At 36.0% G+C, this 17,434-nt stretch overlaps 1 protein-coding gene across 2 annotated transcripts in view; it reads right to left on the bottom strand.

The window, feature by feature from the left end:
- KIF5B (kinesin family member 5B) overlaps window positions 1-17,434 on the bottom strand; it is a 43,826-nt gene that overhangs the window by 11,188 nt on the left and 15,204 nt on the right. For both annotated transcript variants that reach the window (XM_082385345.1, XM_082385346.1), the window contains exons 3-16: window positions 17,147-17,220; window positions 16,039-16,143; window positions 15,493-15,541; window positions 14,914-14,969; window positions 14,742-14,829; window positions 14,453-14,577; window positions 12,964-13,068; window positions 12,510-12,655; window positions 11,715-11,863; window positions 11,125-11,318; window positions 10,203-10,271; window positions 8,021-8,227; window positions 5,985-6,128; window positions 378-566 (exon numbers count right to left, since the gene is read on the bottom strand). In XM_082385345.1, the coding sequence (XP_082241471.1) occupies window positions 378-566; window positions 5,985-6,128; window positions 8,021-8,227; window positions 10,203-10,271; window positions 11,125-11,318; window positions 11,715-11,863; window positions 12,510-12,655; window positions 12,964-13,068; window positions 14,453-14,577; window positions 14,742-14,829; window positions 14,914-14,969; window positions 15,493-15,541; window positions 16,039-16,143; window positions 17,147-17,220 (1,700 nt within the window). The remainder of the gene's footprint in view (window positions 1-377; window positions 567-5,984; window positions 6,129-8,020; window positions 8,228-10,202; window positions 10,272-11,124; window positions 11,319-11,714; window positions 11,864-12,509; window positions 12,656-12,963; window positions 13,069-14,452; window positions 14,578-14,741; window positions 14,830-14,913; window positions 14,970-15,492; window positions 15,542-16,038; window positions 16,144-17,146; window positions 17,221-17,434) is intronic.

Here is a 17,434-nt window from a genome sequence, read left to right as displayed (position 1 = left end):
CTAACATTATTACCCTCATCCCTCCTGCTACAATTCCTATCTTGGTGAATGGTCTCACCCATGTAGTTGCCAAAGCCACATAACCAGCCCTGCATTTTTATTCACCCTAGAATTCTTCTAGATTCTTCAACAGTCACATCAGTCACAGCTTTCTAGTAAATTCCTATACGTAACATACACGTTACCAAACATAACCCACTTAAATCATTCATGTTATTTTACTGCAGCTAGAGTAAGAAAAACTAATTGAATTAACCTTTTAATGTTGTTACTCAAAATAACCTACAGAAGGTCATTTTTATTAAAACATTTACAATAAATAAAATTTACATACAGCTGTTCAAAAAACTGAGGAAACTTTGCTCTGTAACACATACTTGAGAGATACGAAGCTGGCATGCTGCTAACTCCTTTTCATTTTCTTCCATTTTTTTGTTGCTCTCAGTTTGTGTGCTTTCTAGCTGTTTGCAGCGCTTCACCATGGTTTTCACTTCTGACTTCATTTTGCTAATGTAGAGCCTTGCAACAGTGAACTCTTCATCTATCATGCCAGTTCCCTCAGGCTGCTGTGAGAAAAAGGGAAACAGAAATGAAAGACAGAAATGTCTAGTCTGTGTTTACCCAATTATGACTCTAAAATCTTAAACAAAATTAAATATTTTTAATACTACTCAACATTTGTAGGAAGTCTGGAATTTTTTCTTTTATTAAATATTGTTTTTAATAAAGGGTGAGTAAAGCAGAGCTTAATTTTTGCCTTCCTTACTTCCTAAAACTTAATGTTAATACATGCCTACAAGGAAGATGGATGTAAGCGTAAAAACAAACAAACAACACTAATGAACCCTGCCTCTTTCAATTTTTGGATTTCCTCCTCAAAGGCCCTCTTCAGTAAATTCACTGTTAATCATGTATATGTCCAGTTCAAAACTTAACAAATAATGATGTTTAGGTGGCAGTGAAATGATGACTTTTAAGTTCTCCAAGGAGGAACTGTGGTCAGTGTACATTCCTTAGTAACTTTCATTACAAAATATCAGTACAATATTCAGTGTCAAAAATAAGGAGCTCAGGGGAATTCCCTGGTGGTCCAGTGGTTAAGACTCAGCACTTTCATTGCTGGGGCATGGGTTCAAGCCCTGTTCAGGGAACTAAGATCCTGCAAGCTGCACAGCGCGGCAAAAAAATAAGAGCTTGACCTTCCTGCTAAAATCTGGAACAAGACAAGACACTCTCACCAATTCTATTCAACACAGTATTGGAAGTTCTAGCCAGAGCACTCAGACAAGAAAAAGAAGTAAAAGGTATCCAGACTGGAAGGGAAGAGGTAAAACTGTCATTATATGTAGATGACATGATATATACTATATATAGAAAACCCTAAAGACTCCACACAAAAACTACTAGAATTGATAAAAGGACTTCAGCAAGGTAGTAGGATACAAGATAAACATATAGAAATTGGTTGCATTTCTTTACACTAACAATAAAACAACAGAAAGGGAATGTAAAAAAACCAGTATCTTTTAAAATTGCACCAAAAAATTAAAATACTTAGGAATAAACCTGACCAAGTAGGTAAAAGACTTAACTGCCAAAGCAATCCTGAGGAAAAAGAAAAAGGCAGGAGGCATAACCTTCCCAGACTTCAGACAATACAAAGCTACAGTAATCAAAACAGCATGATACTGGCACAGAAACAGACATATGGAGCAATGGAAAAGAACAGAGAGCCCAGAAATAAACCCACACAACTATGGTCAATCACACAGCTTTGACACATGAGGCAAGAATATACAATGGGAAAAAGACAGTCTCTTCAGCAAGTGGTGCTGGGAAAGTTAGACAGCCACATGTAAATCAATGAAGTTAGAACACTCCCTCACATCATACACGAAAATAAACTCAAAATGCCTTAAAGACTTAAACATAAGACATGACACTATAAAACTCCTAGAAGAGAACATAGGCAAAACATTCTCTGACATAAATCGTACCAATGTTGTCTTAGGTCAATCTCCCAAGGCAATAGAAATAAAAGCAAAAATAAACAAATGAGACCTAATCAAACTTAAAAGCTTTTGCACAGCAAAGGAAACCATAAACAAAATGAAAAGACAACCTACGGACTGGGAGAAAATATTTCCAAGTGATGTGACTGACAAGGGTTTAATTTCCCAGATATACAAACAGCTCACACAACTCAATATCAAAAAAAAAACAACCCAATCAAAAAATGGGCAGAAGACCTAAACAGACATTTCTCCAAAGAAGACATACAAATGGCCAAAAGACACATGAAAAGATGCTCAACATCATGAATTATCAGAGAAATGCAAATCAAAACTACAATGAGGTACCACCTCACACCAGTCAGAATGGCCATCGTTAAAGTCTACAAATAACAAATGCTGGAGAGGGTGTGGAGAAAAGGAACCCTCCTACACTGCTGGTGGGAATGTAAGTGGCTGCGGCCACTATGGAAAACAGTATGGCAGTTTATCAAAAAATTAAAAACAGAGTTGCCATATGATCCAGCAATCCCACTCTTGGGCATCCCCTTTTGGTTGCCAAGGCGCAGGAGGGGAGAGAGGAGTGGGAGTTTGGGATTAGCAGATGCAAACTATTATATAGAGAATGGAAAAACAATAAGATCCTACTGTATAGCACAGGGATGTATATTCAATATCTTGTCATAAGCCATAATGGAAAAGAATATGAAAAAGAATGTGTGTGTGTGTATATACACACACACACACACACACACATATATATATATAAAAGTGAATCACTTTGATGTACAGCAGAAATTAACACAACATTGTAAAATCAACTATACTTCAATTTAAAAAAAGAGAGGAAAAAAATAAGGAGCTTGAGAAGGAAGAAATAAACCTGTCTTTGTCTGCAGATGACACGGTTGTTTAAATGTAACATAATATGTATAAGATCCAGATGACAAAAGAAATCAAAGAAGGACTACATAAATGGGAGACGGTCCATATTCATGGACAGAAGACTCAATGTTGAGATGTCAGTCTTTCCCAACTTGATCTATAGATATAATATAATCTTAATCAAAACCCCTCCAAGTTATTTTGTAGATATTGACAAAGTGATTCTAAAGTTTAAATGGTAAGACCTTGAATAGCCAACATAATATTAAAGAACAACAGAGCCGGAGGACTTGATGCCACCCAGCTTCAAGACTTATTATAAAGCTAGTAGTAATCAAGATGATGTGGTATTGAAAAAAGAACAGAAAAATAGGTCATTAGAAATGAATGGAAAGCCTAGGAATAGACATACACAAATACAGTCAATTAATCTCTGACAAAGGGAATTCAATTCAATAAATAGGCTTGGAGATGAGTTTTTAGATATAACACCAAAACCACAATCCATGAAAGAAAAAAATTGGTAAGTTGGACTTTGTTAAAATCAAAAACTTCTGCTCTACAAAAGACACTTAAAAGAATGAAAAGAAAAAAAAAAAAAAGAATGAAAAGATAAGCCAGACCGGGAGAAATATTTGCAAAACACATATCTGATGAAGGACTATCATCCAAAACATACAAGGAGAACTCTTAAAACTGACGGTAAGAAAACCAACAACCAAATGCAAATTAAAACAACAATGAGGACTTCCCTGGTGGCGCAGTAGTTAAGAATCCTCCTGCGGGGCTTCCCTGGTGGCGCAGTGGTTGAGAATCTGCCTGCCAATGCAGGGGACACGGGTTCGAGCCCTGGTCTGGGAGGATCCCACATGCCGCGGAGCGACTAGGCCCGTGAGCCACAATTGCTGAGCCTGCGCGTCTGGAGCCTGTGCTCCGCAACAAGAGAGGCCGCGATAGTGAGAGGCCCGCGCACCGCGATGAAGAGTGGCCCCCGCTTGCCGCAACTAGAGAAAGCCCTCGCAGAGAAACAAAGACCCAACACAGCCATACATACATACATACATACATACATACATAAATAAATAAATAAATAAATAAATAGTAAAGAAAAAAAAGAATCCTCCTGGCAGTGCAGGGGACACAGGTTCGAGCCCTGGTCGGGGCAGATCCCACATGCTGCGGAGGAACTAAGCCCATGCGCCACAACTACTGAGCCTGCGCTCTAGAGCCTGTGAGCCACAACTACTGAAGCCCACGCGCCTAGAGCCCGTGCTCTGTAGCAAGAGAAGCCACCCAATGAGAAGCCCGGGAACCGCAACGAAGAGTAGCCCCCGCTCACCGCAACTAGCGAAAAGCCCGCGCGCAGCAACAAAGACACAAGGCAGCCAAAAAACTAAAAAAAAAACAAAAAAACAAAAAAACCCACAACAATGAGATAATATCACACATCTGTTCAAATGGCTCAAACTAAAAAAGCTGATGACCTCAAATACTGGTGAGGATGTGAATTAACAGAACTTTTATTCACTGCTGGATGGAACAAAAAATGCTATATAAGCCAGTTTGGAAGACAGTTTGGGAGTTTCTTACAAAGCTAACATAGTCTTAACATATGATCTAGTGAACCATAATGTAAAAAACACAAAACAAGTAGAGCTCAAGCAGCACTTACTGATGCTTATTAACAGGAAAAGAACTGCATGCGAAACACAAAAATATCGAGGATCCTTTTTTTTTTTTTTTTTTAAAGAACCTATTTGCAAGGCTGACTTGTTTTCAAAATACTGTAATGGTTTAGTGAAAAAAGCAGTTTAGGTGTCAGGGTATCTGTACTATTATCACTGGCTCTGCCACTAGACATAAGCCAGTCTTACTCTTTATTTTCTCTATCTTTACCACTTTTTCACTTAAATTAAGATTATTTGAACATGAAATGGAAGGATTTTTCTAAAAACAAGTCACAAATCTACAAAGCAAATTTTGAACAACACCTTTCTAGTGTTCAGTAATATGAAGGAAATCTACTTTTTCATCCCAGAAGATTCCCACAGAGCTCGACCAATCTCACATTGCTTCACCATAAACAGGACAGGGCAGGATGTTCAGACTGATGGGAAAGAAAGAGCAAGCCATGTCATCCAGCATTTAATAACAACACTTTGCTCTGTTTCGATGAGGTGAGCCAGCATTAAAAAATGACATGATTACGAGAATGAAGGCTTGCCTCCATCAACAAACAGTAGCTCTGAATAACATCTAACAGAAGGAACGTGTGCTCCACAGTGAAAACTTTTATTTCATTTCCAATTCTTGTTAAACTGGGCTGCTTAGTTGGTTCTCACTATAAACCCAAGTTTAAGTTTGTTCTTTTTGTTACTATTATTAGACTTTAATCAAAAAAGGAAGTCTAAACAAATACCTACTATAACATACAAATCTTTCATGTTACGTGTATGTTTTTGCAGTTAAGAGTCTTTGGTTTTTTGGTCTAAGTTTTAATATCTACCAGGTCACAATTTTTTTTTTTTTTACCACAAGCTAGTGCTAATATAACCAGTATTAGCATCCTGAAAAAGATTATTAGAAAAGAAAAAATAAGTGTGGCAAAATTTTGATTACTGATTAACTCTAAGGTTCATATTATTCTCTTTATTGTTATATGTTTGAAATTTTTCAAAATAAAGAGAGAGAGAGAGAGCATTAATTAGCAGTGCTCACCTTTCATCTTTTTAAACATTTAAAGCAATCAAATTCATTCACAGTTTACTCCTTGAGCTAACTTTCACTGTTGTTTCAATTACATACTTCCTGTGTGGTAATTTATTAACATAATCTCTAAGCGCAAAATCTTTACACAGAGGAAAAAACCAAACATGGGGTCCAAATAAATGCTACTTACTGAGCATGTCTCCCCAAGCACCCCTTATTCTCCCCCTTGTTCCTCGGCTATTTAAAATGAAGTTAATACCATCTACTACAAATGGCTGCTGTGAGGAGGAGATAATGGGTATGAGAAGAACTCTGTGAAAAATGAAAGTATGAATTGTGGAAAGATTATCATACTTAATATTTGGTAGTTACAGTTACCTTCACGTCGTTGTTTCCTACAGCAATCCCTATTTCTGCCAGGTCTTTCAGTAAAGATGCCATCATCTCTGCTGCTCGCTTTTTCTGGTGGTTGGTCATTTCCTTAAGTTTCTGAAGCTCAGCATCTATACTTGCTAAACTTGCCTAACAGAACCAAAACAAAAGGTACTGTTAAATCTATTAAATGAAAGATCAATGCAAATATTGACACGTATTTCAAGTTTTCACCTAGTACTCACAAAACCATTATTTTCTGCTTTCATTTTCTTGAATTCTCTACTGAGTCTGCAAAAGCTCCCAGCTCAAACTTAAAAAATATTTTAGGCCTAAGAGACCATGTAAAGTAGCTATATTGTAATTCCATTAAGGGCAAACAGTTTGTATTATTTCACTCATTTTTGAGATTGGGTAATGTTTTCTACTTAGAAATGGAAAACTTCCGAATTAACTATATTTGATTTTCATTTATGACCACAGTATGGTATGTTTGTGGAAACTGAGTCTGAGAAAATAAATGTTAGAATGCAATTGACAGTTTTCTAGATGGCTGGTATGTTTTCTTCATCTGCTTTTTATATACTACTTAGTCTCTGAAAAGAATCCACCTGATAATTACTACTACTTTTGTACTACGATACAAGCAATTATCCAGGAGAGAGTGATAAAGTAGCATTACTATCTGAGTTTAATTACTATAATTATAAATTTAAAATACTAGCTAGCTTACCAGCAACAAAGTCACCACAATTTTGAAAACCCAACCGAATCTGGTTGCTTTAAAACTATTCATTATATCACAGATCAGATACTGCATTTTAAATGCAGGTTATTGACTTTTAGTCAATATCTTTTAGTAAAGATACCATCATTTCAGCTGCTCATTTCCTTAAGTATCTGAATAGCGGTATATTGTGTGTTCACTCAGTTTGACCTACAGTGTAATACCAGGTCTAAATTACCAGACATTTTCTCTAGCAGCTGAACAGCAATATTGTAAGCATATAAAAAGATGCAGAACACTCTAGGGGTTTCTAACTCCTTACCAATACAGTGCTGATATATAAACTGGGACACAAACAGAACTGTCTTAAAGACTGAAATCAGTGACCAAGGACCCACTTACAGTTTACAGAGTTGTAAGAAACTCCTATTGTTCTTCCAAACAGAAATTAGGTTTGCTAATAATGCAACTCAGTTAAGAGTTATAAAGGTATCTTGATCTCCATGGTATTAAATTGTAACTTCAAGCTAACTGTAAGCTGGGAGGTTAAAAAGGGAAAAGGAACTTCTCCAGGGGCAGGAAGCCTTTTAAAAATGCCATTTCATAGTGTTGACTGCTTTCCTTTAGACACTTGACACGGATAGGGAGATAAATAGTGAGCAGTGATCCTGGGTCCAACTCTAAATGTGATTCATAAACAAGAAGTTAGCATTAACAACAAGAAAACTTTTAAGAAACAGAGCTCATCCATGGTGATACTCAAAATACTGCAGCAGCAATCACAGCTATATACTATTCCTGGCATCACTGTTGGGGGGCAGCAATCCCCGCCTTACAGCTATGAAAACAAAACCCTCATCCCCTGGGGAATCACAAGGAAGATCCAACTACACTGTCCTAGGAAGGCACTGGTCCGAGTACTGGAAACGTAACAGTGAACAAAACATAAGTTACATATCCTGCTATTTTATTTTTATGTGCACATTTTTAATTCTAGTTTGAACAATTAGCTAATAACTTTACTGAGCAACTAGAAGCCAACTTTTACTTTTTTAACAGTAGAATAATATTTGGAATAGTCAATATGTTTTAAAATATCATTTAATTACGTATTAATAGATGTTTAAAAACTAAAAAGATAACCCTCCTCCCTCTACCTTTAAGGCTTCACATATGGGAGGAAATAAAGTTGACACTTGAGTTCCTTAAGAACTGACGTTATCAATCTTGAGCTTATATAGAAATAAGTTACTGAGGTAATTTTTCAATTAAGAACACTTGTAGTATAGTATTAGGAAAGAAAACTATACCCTACCGACTTCTGATTCAGCTCATCACTAAGTAATTCATACTCCTTAGTTTTGTCTTCAACTTCCTGAGACTTCTGATCATAGTTGACAGCAAGTTCCTCTAAGGCTTGTAAAACTTCCTTTACTTCTTCTTTAGAGGCATCGTTTTCTGCCTGAAGACGATTCAGCTCAGCCTGCATATTATCTTGATCCCTTCTGGTAGATGCCAGAAGCTATACAAAGGAATAAAAGTATCTGTTTTACCCAAAGTACACAGGTTTTTAAAACGTATACAAGTTAAAAATAACCTATTTCCGTTATCATCTGCAAATCACAAAGGGAGTGAAATGTGGATGTTATTATGCATGGTAACATTTATTCATTCAACCGATCTCCTGAATGCAGGCTCTGTGCTAGACACTGTGGGAGATGGAAAGGAAATCAAAGATTCCTTTGAGGAATCTAGTGGAAGAAAGACAGGTACACAAATAAATGCAATACAAGATGAAATGTAAGAGCCATAAAGGAGATAGGACATGACAAAGTGCTTGGTAGTATAGGAAAAGGGGGGGGATATTTCTGGACAGGTATTCATGGAGAAGGTGGCCATGACAGGAAGATTTTTCCCATGTACACACTAACATAACAGAAAGAAAAAGGCATACAAGGCTCACAATAGTGGGCACAGAAAAAGAAAGAACTCAGTAATGTTTTAAAAGTTTAGATTTTCTTTGGGCAACAGAGGGTGGCACCTGATCCATGCCTCATGAAAACATGTTATCAGTAAATAAAATTTGAACTGGAAGAAGCCAAGAGACTAGTTAGGAGAATACCGTAATCGCCCAGGGTCGGCGGCTCTTAAGTAGGGGCATCTAGAAATGTGTAGGAGTATTCCTAATGGGGCAGAATGACAATGGCCCTTCAAAGTGGGAGCCAGGAATGCCAACTGTCCTACTATAATGTGCGGGACAGAACCATATAAATGACGAATTACGCACACGTTACTAGTGCTCCTCTGAGAAACAATGCTAGAGGTCAAATAAGAATAAAGACGATCTGACCAGGATTAATCTGACTGATGCTGGATGTCTCTCACTGAAGCTGTATAGTCTTTGCTCCCATCCCCAGAACAAACCTTAAACAAAGGACCATTTTTCAATTATCCCCCCATTCTGCCAAGTGAGATAAAACGAGGGTCCAAAGTGAAAAACTAGAGAGAAGGAACTTGAAAGAAATAAGATGAAAGTGAAGATGACAGAAATGAACAACAGGTTAGATGAGGGTAGAAATGGTGAAGGGGTAAAAAATGATCTTATTCATTGACATTCTCATTTCCATGATAAAAGTCATACCCTAAACTACAAATTACTAAAAACAAAGGCAATACAATTCAGAAATCAGTATTTTCTTTAATAATCCCTTTAGACATATATCTGTGTTTCCCTCATCACTTCCATGAGGAAATACGTTTCATAAAGGGAGGGGGAATCTAAGGTTACTCCAGCTCAGTGTAGTAAGTCTTTCCCAAGGATGAGTAAGAAATGGTTTGGGGGGCTTCCCTGGTGGCGCAGCGGTTAAGAATCCGCCTGCCAATGCAGGGGACACGGGTTCGAGCCCTGGTCCGGGAAGATCCCATATGGCGCGGAGAAACTAAGCCCGTGCGCCACAACTACCGAGCCTGCGCTCTAGAGCCTGCGAGCCACAACTACTGAGCCTGTGCGCCGCAACTACTGAAGCCCATGTGCCTAGAGCCCATGCTCCGCAACAAGAGAAGCCACCGCAACGAGAAGCCCATGCACCACAACGAAGACCCAACGCAGCCAAAAATAAATAAATAAAATAAATAAATTTTTAAAAAAAGAAAAGAAATGTCTTGGGGAAAATAAGACAAAACAGCACTGTACAAGGAAAGAAGACAGAGTTAAAAAGAAAAAAGTCATCTTTCCCCCTCCAGTTAGAACTCAAACTGAAAAAAACCAAAAAACCCAACCCCAAAAAACCTTAAGAGGAAGTCAATCTTTGCTTCAGTCTGTATGATGTACCAGTCTCATAGAATATCCACAGTGAAGCATGAACATATTCAAAAATTTTTAAAAATGTACTCAAGTATATTCCGAGCTCTGTAGATGCCTTCATCTTTTATATTTAAGTGATAATGACAAACTATAAAGCTTTTCTGGAAGCAATATGAAAAGGTATTCAATTTACCTCTTCCTGATCCAACATTTGTGTCTTCAGTTTCTCTACCAATTGGCTCTGTTGATTAATTTCTTCATCCTAGAATTTTTAGTAACAGGTTAACAAAGTAGCTCACACCCTGGTTCTAACTGATTCCTAACACAAATTGTGATTACTACCCATCCCCCCAATATTTCAAAGTCATTTTCTCCAAATTCAACATAGCTTATTCCAATCTCTTATCTTAGGACAGTGTTGAAACAGATGGAATTTCAATTATCAATAATAGTAACATACTTATCACACAATAAGAAAAAAGGCTTATTTTTATGAAAGCTATTCATTAAATACTTTAAATGCTAAAAAGTAATAAACATGTTTAAAGCTTTGTATTGAAAATAAAGCCATGTAGCCACTTCAAACCTACCTACCATCTGTTTAAAATACAATAAAAACATCAGCTAATAACAAAAACCAAAAACAAAGCCAGAACAATTTTCTTCTGGTCTCTTTACTGTTGTTTTTCCCACCCTCTCTACTTGGTTCAAAATTGTGCTATTTTTCACACTACTGATATAATCAAAGCAGAAGAGGTTATTTCCACTCCATTCTGTTCCCTCTGTCTAATCTCTTGCATCACTTTTATTATTAGAGCCCTCAGATCCCTGACTCTAAGAACATTTCATTAAGGCTCTCCAAGGACCCATGCCAAATTTCCTTTTGAAAGTTCTTTTAGCTTAAAGAGAAAAAAAGATATGCCTCATATACAGTTTCTACATACAAACAGAGATTGTGATTTTATATTTTTTGTTAATACAATGATCTTGAAAAGGTTAACAGAAATCTAGGAAAATGTATATAGGTCACAAGGACCCGTAATATTGAAATTAGAACATAAAAATACCTATGTCAAAAATGTTCTAAAACAGAATTGAACGTGAACAATACCTACCTTGTCATCAAGTTGTTTGTACAACTTAGCAATTTCTTCTTCACACTTTCTTCTTTCAGAATCAGTAAAGTTTCCAGTAACTCCAATTGTGGCTGCTGGTTTATCATTGGTAATAGTAATATCCTTATCCACTGCAAAAGCTTCCAAATTGGCTTTCTCTTTGTCAAACTGTTCATCAATAGGCACTGTCTCTCCTAAAATAAGACAACAGAATGGTTAATAAAACTCACCTGTCTAAAACTAATTTCAATTTTACTCAATTTCAGCAGCTCTTACCAACTTTATCTGCTCAGTCCCTGAGATATGAAAAGCTGGAATTACCTTTGACTCTCCCCCATCTTCTAAAGCCAGTCATCAAATCTTATCATTTTAATTGACTTCACCCTAAGCTAAGCATCTTGCCATCTTGAGACTTTTATAGCTAGCTAGTTGGCCTTTATGCCTCTATTTATTATTTCAGGTAAAATCAGAATTTAATGTAAAAGATTTTATTCATTTTTATCTGATGATCCCTAATGCCTTTTAAATTTATAAAACAGGTCTAAATCTGTATTCAGCAAACTCAAAATGACAAATTCATAAGTTATTACCATTACGCCATCGGTTGAGTTCATTTTCAAGCCACTGAATGGTGTTCCGCAGGGTCTTATTTTTTTCTTTTTCTCTTTCATACTTCTTTTTCCACTGTTCTGCAGTTAACTCTACATTGACACAAACTGTGTTCTTAATTGTTTTGGCCCTAAGAGAAGTAGTTGGGGAAAGGGGAGGGGGGAAGAATGTGACAATTACTTTCACAATCTACTTTCAGGTAGATTTGAATATCTACCTGAAACTTTCCTAGATTTAATAAACAAAAGGCCTATCTACATTTAGATTACATTTTCTTTTCTTTTCTTTTTTTTTTTTGATATCCCATTCAATTTTATTTAATTCAACAAGCATTTTCTACAGAGGGTATGTAAATGTAATACTTGGTTTTCAGGTGATTCTAGTCCAGAAGAGGAGACAAAAATATAAACCAGTAAGTTAAAATATGGGTGATAATATCAATCACATAAAGACTTCTGTTGCACTTATAACAAGATAAGAAGCAATTGGGATTAACATATACATACTACTATACATAAAATAAAAAACCAACAATGACCTACTTTATAGCACAGGGAACTATACTCAATATTATGTAATAACCTATAAGGGAAAAGAATCTGAAAAAGAATATATATACATATATATGTATATAACTGAATCACTATGCTGTATACCTGAAACTTACATGATATTATAAATCAACTATACTTCAATAAAAAAATTTTTTTAAAAAGATAAGAAGTAATTGCAGCAGAGAAGGAAGTGGTATAGACTACATTTTCTTAACAACAAACCTCTGACCAAACAGGAGTGTAGATTTTGTTTCAGATTCATTGTACGATGATGGAGAGCAGCAAATTACAATAGTGGTTCTACAGTTCCCACCTAATGAATCTTGAAGGATTCTTGTCATTTTACTATCTCGATATGGAACATATGTCTACGTACAAAAACAAACAAACAAAAAAACAAAGAGGACCAATGGGTTTCTACGTAATAAAATTTGTTGTAGAAATATGCTACTTTACAATAACTACAAAGTGATTTCAGTTGTTTTAAATGCTAGTTATTAAGATGGAAACTAGGATATACATACTAATACTATAAAATAAATCTCTAAAAGACAACTTATTCATACATACTGATTCAGTGAATCCCTCTCTCACTCACACATCCATGCACATGTATGTATCTATCTGTAATTCTCCACTAACTAACGATAGGGAAATAGAAGACAAGTATACTCACACTACCCTCAGCCAAAGCAGAAATGACATTTCCAAGAGCAGAAAGGGACTTGTTAATGTTCTTAGCTTCATCCAGCACAGCACCTTCAGCTCCAGTTTTACTAACCTATACATAAGATTTCAAAAAAAACAAAACAAAATTACGAGTTTAGGTGATTTTCTTTGATTTTCTAAAAAGCTCAGAAGTCATCAGTAACTAGTAAAAAAGAAAAGGGAAAGGTTCATGATTTTATTTGCCAAGTATTTACTGTAAGTTATCATTATTATTGAGTATGACTCTTCTGAGACCTTGGTCAAGTAACTAGCTGCATGACAAAAATGGGATTAAGAAGATACCAAATTTTATTTTTAGGTGTGCTCCTGAAATTAACCAATTTACATGTACATTTGTAGTTTACTAATTTGTTACCCCGCCCCCCCCTTTTCTTGGCTGCATTGGATGTTCACTGCTGCGCGCGGGCTTTCTCTAGTTGTGGCGAGCGGGGGCTACTCTTGGTTGCAGTGCGTGGGCTTCTCATTGCGGTGGCTTCTCTTGTGGAACACGGGCTCTAGGCACGCGGGCTTCAGTAGTTGTGGCTCGCGGGCTCAGCAGTTGTGGCGCATGGGCTTAGCTGCTCCACGGCATGTGGGATCTTCCCAGACCAGGGCTCGAACCCGTGTCCCCTGCATTGGCAGGCGGATTCTTAACCACTGTGCCACCACGGAGGCCTGTTAACCCCCTTTAAAGAGAAACTTTAAAAAATTTACTGAAGCATAATGTTGATGTTGTAACTGTTAGAGAGACCAAATTTATATTATATAAGCAAACTTGCTTCTATTAAAAAAATATAAAATATATATATTAAAGATAATAGAATAATATGTTAGCAATGATGGCTGAAAAAATAGCCTCTCAGTATTCACAAAATTAGAGACAGGCTTTGAAGTATGTGTATAAGACTTTGCGTAGAAGGGAGCAGGTATGTCATTCTAATCAGAAGAAACAACACATTAGCAGAACAACAAAAAAGTTTCACATATAGGTCAATATTAAAACATTTGAACTTATTTTGATTTTGACATAAACTAGAATCAGATTGTATTTGACTGTAATAGTTAAATAATGACCAGAAAGAAAGAAGTACAACAAAATCCGAAGGACTAATGGATAGTTACCAGTTTTCAGAGAGAGCCCACTGCCAATATGAATAAAATAGATACCAGAAACTAGGAAAAGGATACCTCATAAAATTCTTAATGACATACATTCAACACATTCTCAATAAAAGCACACACCTTAAGTCAAGGATAACACTTATTGGTTGAACTGGACTGTGGCCCAAATGACAGTAAATTTGTAATGACAAAGCATTGGCATAAATGCTTGTAACTCTCAAAATGTATAATTGGATATACATTTTCAATATATGACAATAAATAATACACAAGCCCAAATCTGAGCTAAAGTTCGTAAAAATGCTTAGGTATCTATCAGAATATAAAGATTTTACCTTTTCACTACCAGCTAAATCAACCAGATAAAGTTTTCCACTCAGCTTTTGTTCCGTTTGCGTGTTCTCTTGTTTTACATTAATAAGAAATATACTGTGACTCCTAGAGCTATGTTCATTCATATCTGCAAAGAAACCACACAAACAACTATCAACAAACACGGCTTTCCCTTACTAATAATTTCTAAAGCATTATTTCACCTAAGAAAAATCTTACAATTAATCAACTTGATAAAGATATTTTAAGGCAGTCTGTATGTTAACTAGTGTTAATACATAGGCTACTTACTTGTAACCGCTACGTGTCTGTTGGATTTTCCTTCATCTATGGTGTCCATAACTTCATCTGGACTACATACGAAACGCTCTGTACACCCCTGTAAAACAAATTTTTAAAGTATGTCACTATCCTAAAAAAATGTTATTGTAGGGCTTTTCTAAATATTCTGTATTATACGTACCTTTACATAGGGAACTCGGTTTTTATCTTCATGAACTGAAAGATTGGTCTTTGAAACTGAAAAAGAAAAATAAATAACATTAACAACATTTCCCTAAACTCTAACACTGGCTGTGAAATAGTCAATCAACTGTTTGTCTCCCCAAGCAGCCTAATAATAATACATAAACTTCAAATATATGTAAATATCACTATAAAAGCAAGAGCCTATAGAAACAGTAGGAGATGTATATAGAAATCAATGCAGCAATATAGAATTTTAGGTCCAGGCCAACGTCTGCCACCCACATTTTGGAGTGGTTCAATGGTTTGCCAAGGACAGTATCTCTGACCGACAGCGGACAGAAGATGAGGGCTCAAGACTCAGGCTCCCGGACTCCAGTCCAATGTGCTAATTACTACTTACAAAGCGCCCACAACATATGCTTTCAGTAAGTCCAAAGGCATTCAATTAAAACTTTTTCCTATAATTTAAGTCAATTTCATGTAGGTTACTAAGAAATGCTCTCACATTTACTACTAAAAAAAAAGCAGTATGTGGTATATTGAAAAATGATTGAAGAGCAAGAATTTAACTTACCATCTAACAGGTCCCTTATTTTGTCCAAATAAATTTCAAAATATGAAACCTACAGGGCAGAGGGAATAAAGGAAAAGAAAAATCAACCACTTAAAATTACAAAGTAATTTATTCACTTATTCATTAAATATTTATTGGGGTCTGAGTTCCAGGTACCATCTAGACTATGGGGACAACTCAGCCACAGCTCTTATTCTAATGAGAAGCCCTAAATCCACTAAACCCCTTATGTAACTAAAGTACATTTTCCACTATGTATCTTCTCCTAAAATTAGACTAATTAGGTGTAATTAGTCAGAACTTTTGAGCTTTGTAGCCAAACTCCCTTATCTTACAGAGAAGGCGGCTAAGGCAAGAGAGGCTCAGCTTAACTTGTTTACCACGGCAGATGAAGGATCTGAGTTTACTAATTCTAATAATCTTTCAGCTACACCTGCCCATAAGATAATTTTTAAAATATTTAAAAATACTTTTTTAAAAGAAAAAGTACTGAACAGAATTATTCTAGGAATAAAATAAAATACAACCTTTCCCCAATGATTTTACCTTAATATGAAATTCCAAATTTTCATCCATGGAGTAAATATAATTAAAAATATCTTGCACTATTCTTGGAATAATTCCCATGCCTTCTGGATCATGAAGTTTACCCTAAACAGAAAACAAAACCAGTTCTTAAACAAACTGTAACATACAAATTAAAAATCAAAACTTTTAATCTATAATTTACAGTCAACAGAGGACAGGAATTCTAATAGTTGCCATTTTTTGGTGAAAAAAAATGTGGCTGTACAAAATACCTAAAAAAACCTAATTCAACTGTTACATATTTTCGTAAGTTACACATAAATAATATATGCCAACCATATGGGTTACCAACTGATCTTAGCCTTTTATTTAATTGTTAGATCAGATTATGCACATTTGTAAATGAACACATTCTAGGAAAATGTTTGTTAGTTGCTCGGCATATAAATCTGCATTGTTGCATCTACTTCAAGTCAAATTCATCCAAATGCTAGGAATGTGCTTGTTCTCTGACGTTATGGAAATGAGTAACATGAGTGACACTAAAATAAGCAGTCATTTACTTTATATGGAATGCTCAGATAAATGATAAAAGCAGATACTCTGTAGCAGTGGCAGAAAATTACAGGCTGTCTTCTAGAAGCAAAGCTTGAGCAGGTTCACATTTATTATTAATAGCAGCTCTGATAATTTTAGAGACCTTATCAGAGAAGAGGGGCAAGTATTTGGCTGGGGGTGGGGAAATGGGACGGACACACGGACACGACCAAGGAGAGGAGGAAAAAATTAAGTGCTCTGAATAGAACTGAAAGCACACAAACATTAAAAATTTCAAAATTTCCCATTATAAGGTGACGGAGAATTCTTACTTAATTCTAAAACATTCATAATTTTGTGGTTATGTGGATAAAACAAAGCTAGATATAATTTCAAATATACGGTTTCACCATTCAAACTCAGGAACTGATTAGATTGCAACAACGATGTTACTCATATATAACGTGTATGAGACAAAGCAAAAGGGTAAATAAAGCTGTTTAAGCATATGGTAAAACGATGTCACAAATAATGAATGAGTGCACCGTGCGCAGCCAACTACATCTAAGTACAGACTGTGAGATGTTACCTCCATTGTGTGTGTCTTCCCGGAGGAGGTCTGTCCATATGCAAATATGGTTCCATTGTACCCCTCAAGCACATCTATGAAAAAATAAGAGATTTTATACATTAGGGATTTTTCTCTCCCCTTAAGCGAGGCATTAAAGGACATAAGAATATATTAATAGTAATCCTCTTAGTGATGATCCACCTAAGGAACTCCTTTCTCTCCAGCCCAGATTACTTCCTGTTGTCAGTAAGAAGCAAATTTTAAATTCCACTGCTTATAATCGTCTCTCCTGTCAATGTACATCTC

The sequence above is a fragment of the Balaenoptera borealis genome (assembly GCF_965194805.1).
Source record: "Balaenoptera borealis genome assembly, chromosome: 3".
NCBI classification, from domain to species: domain Eukaryota; kingdom Metazoa; phylum Chordata; class Mammalia; order Artiodactyla; family Balaenopteridae; genus Balaenoptera; species Balaenoptera borealis.
The sequence above is the reverse complement of the archived record's forward strand: the minus strand, read 5'-3'. Positions and strand labels throughout refer to the sequence as shown.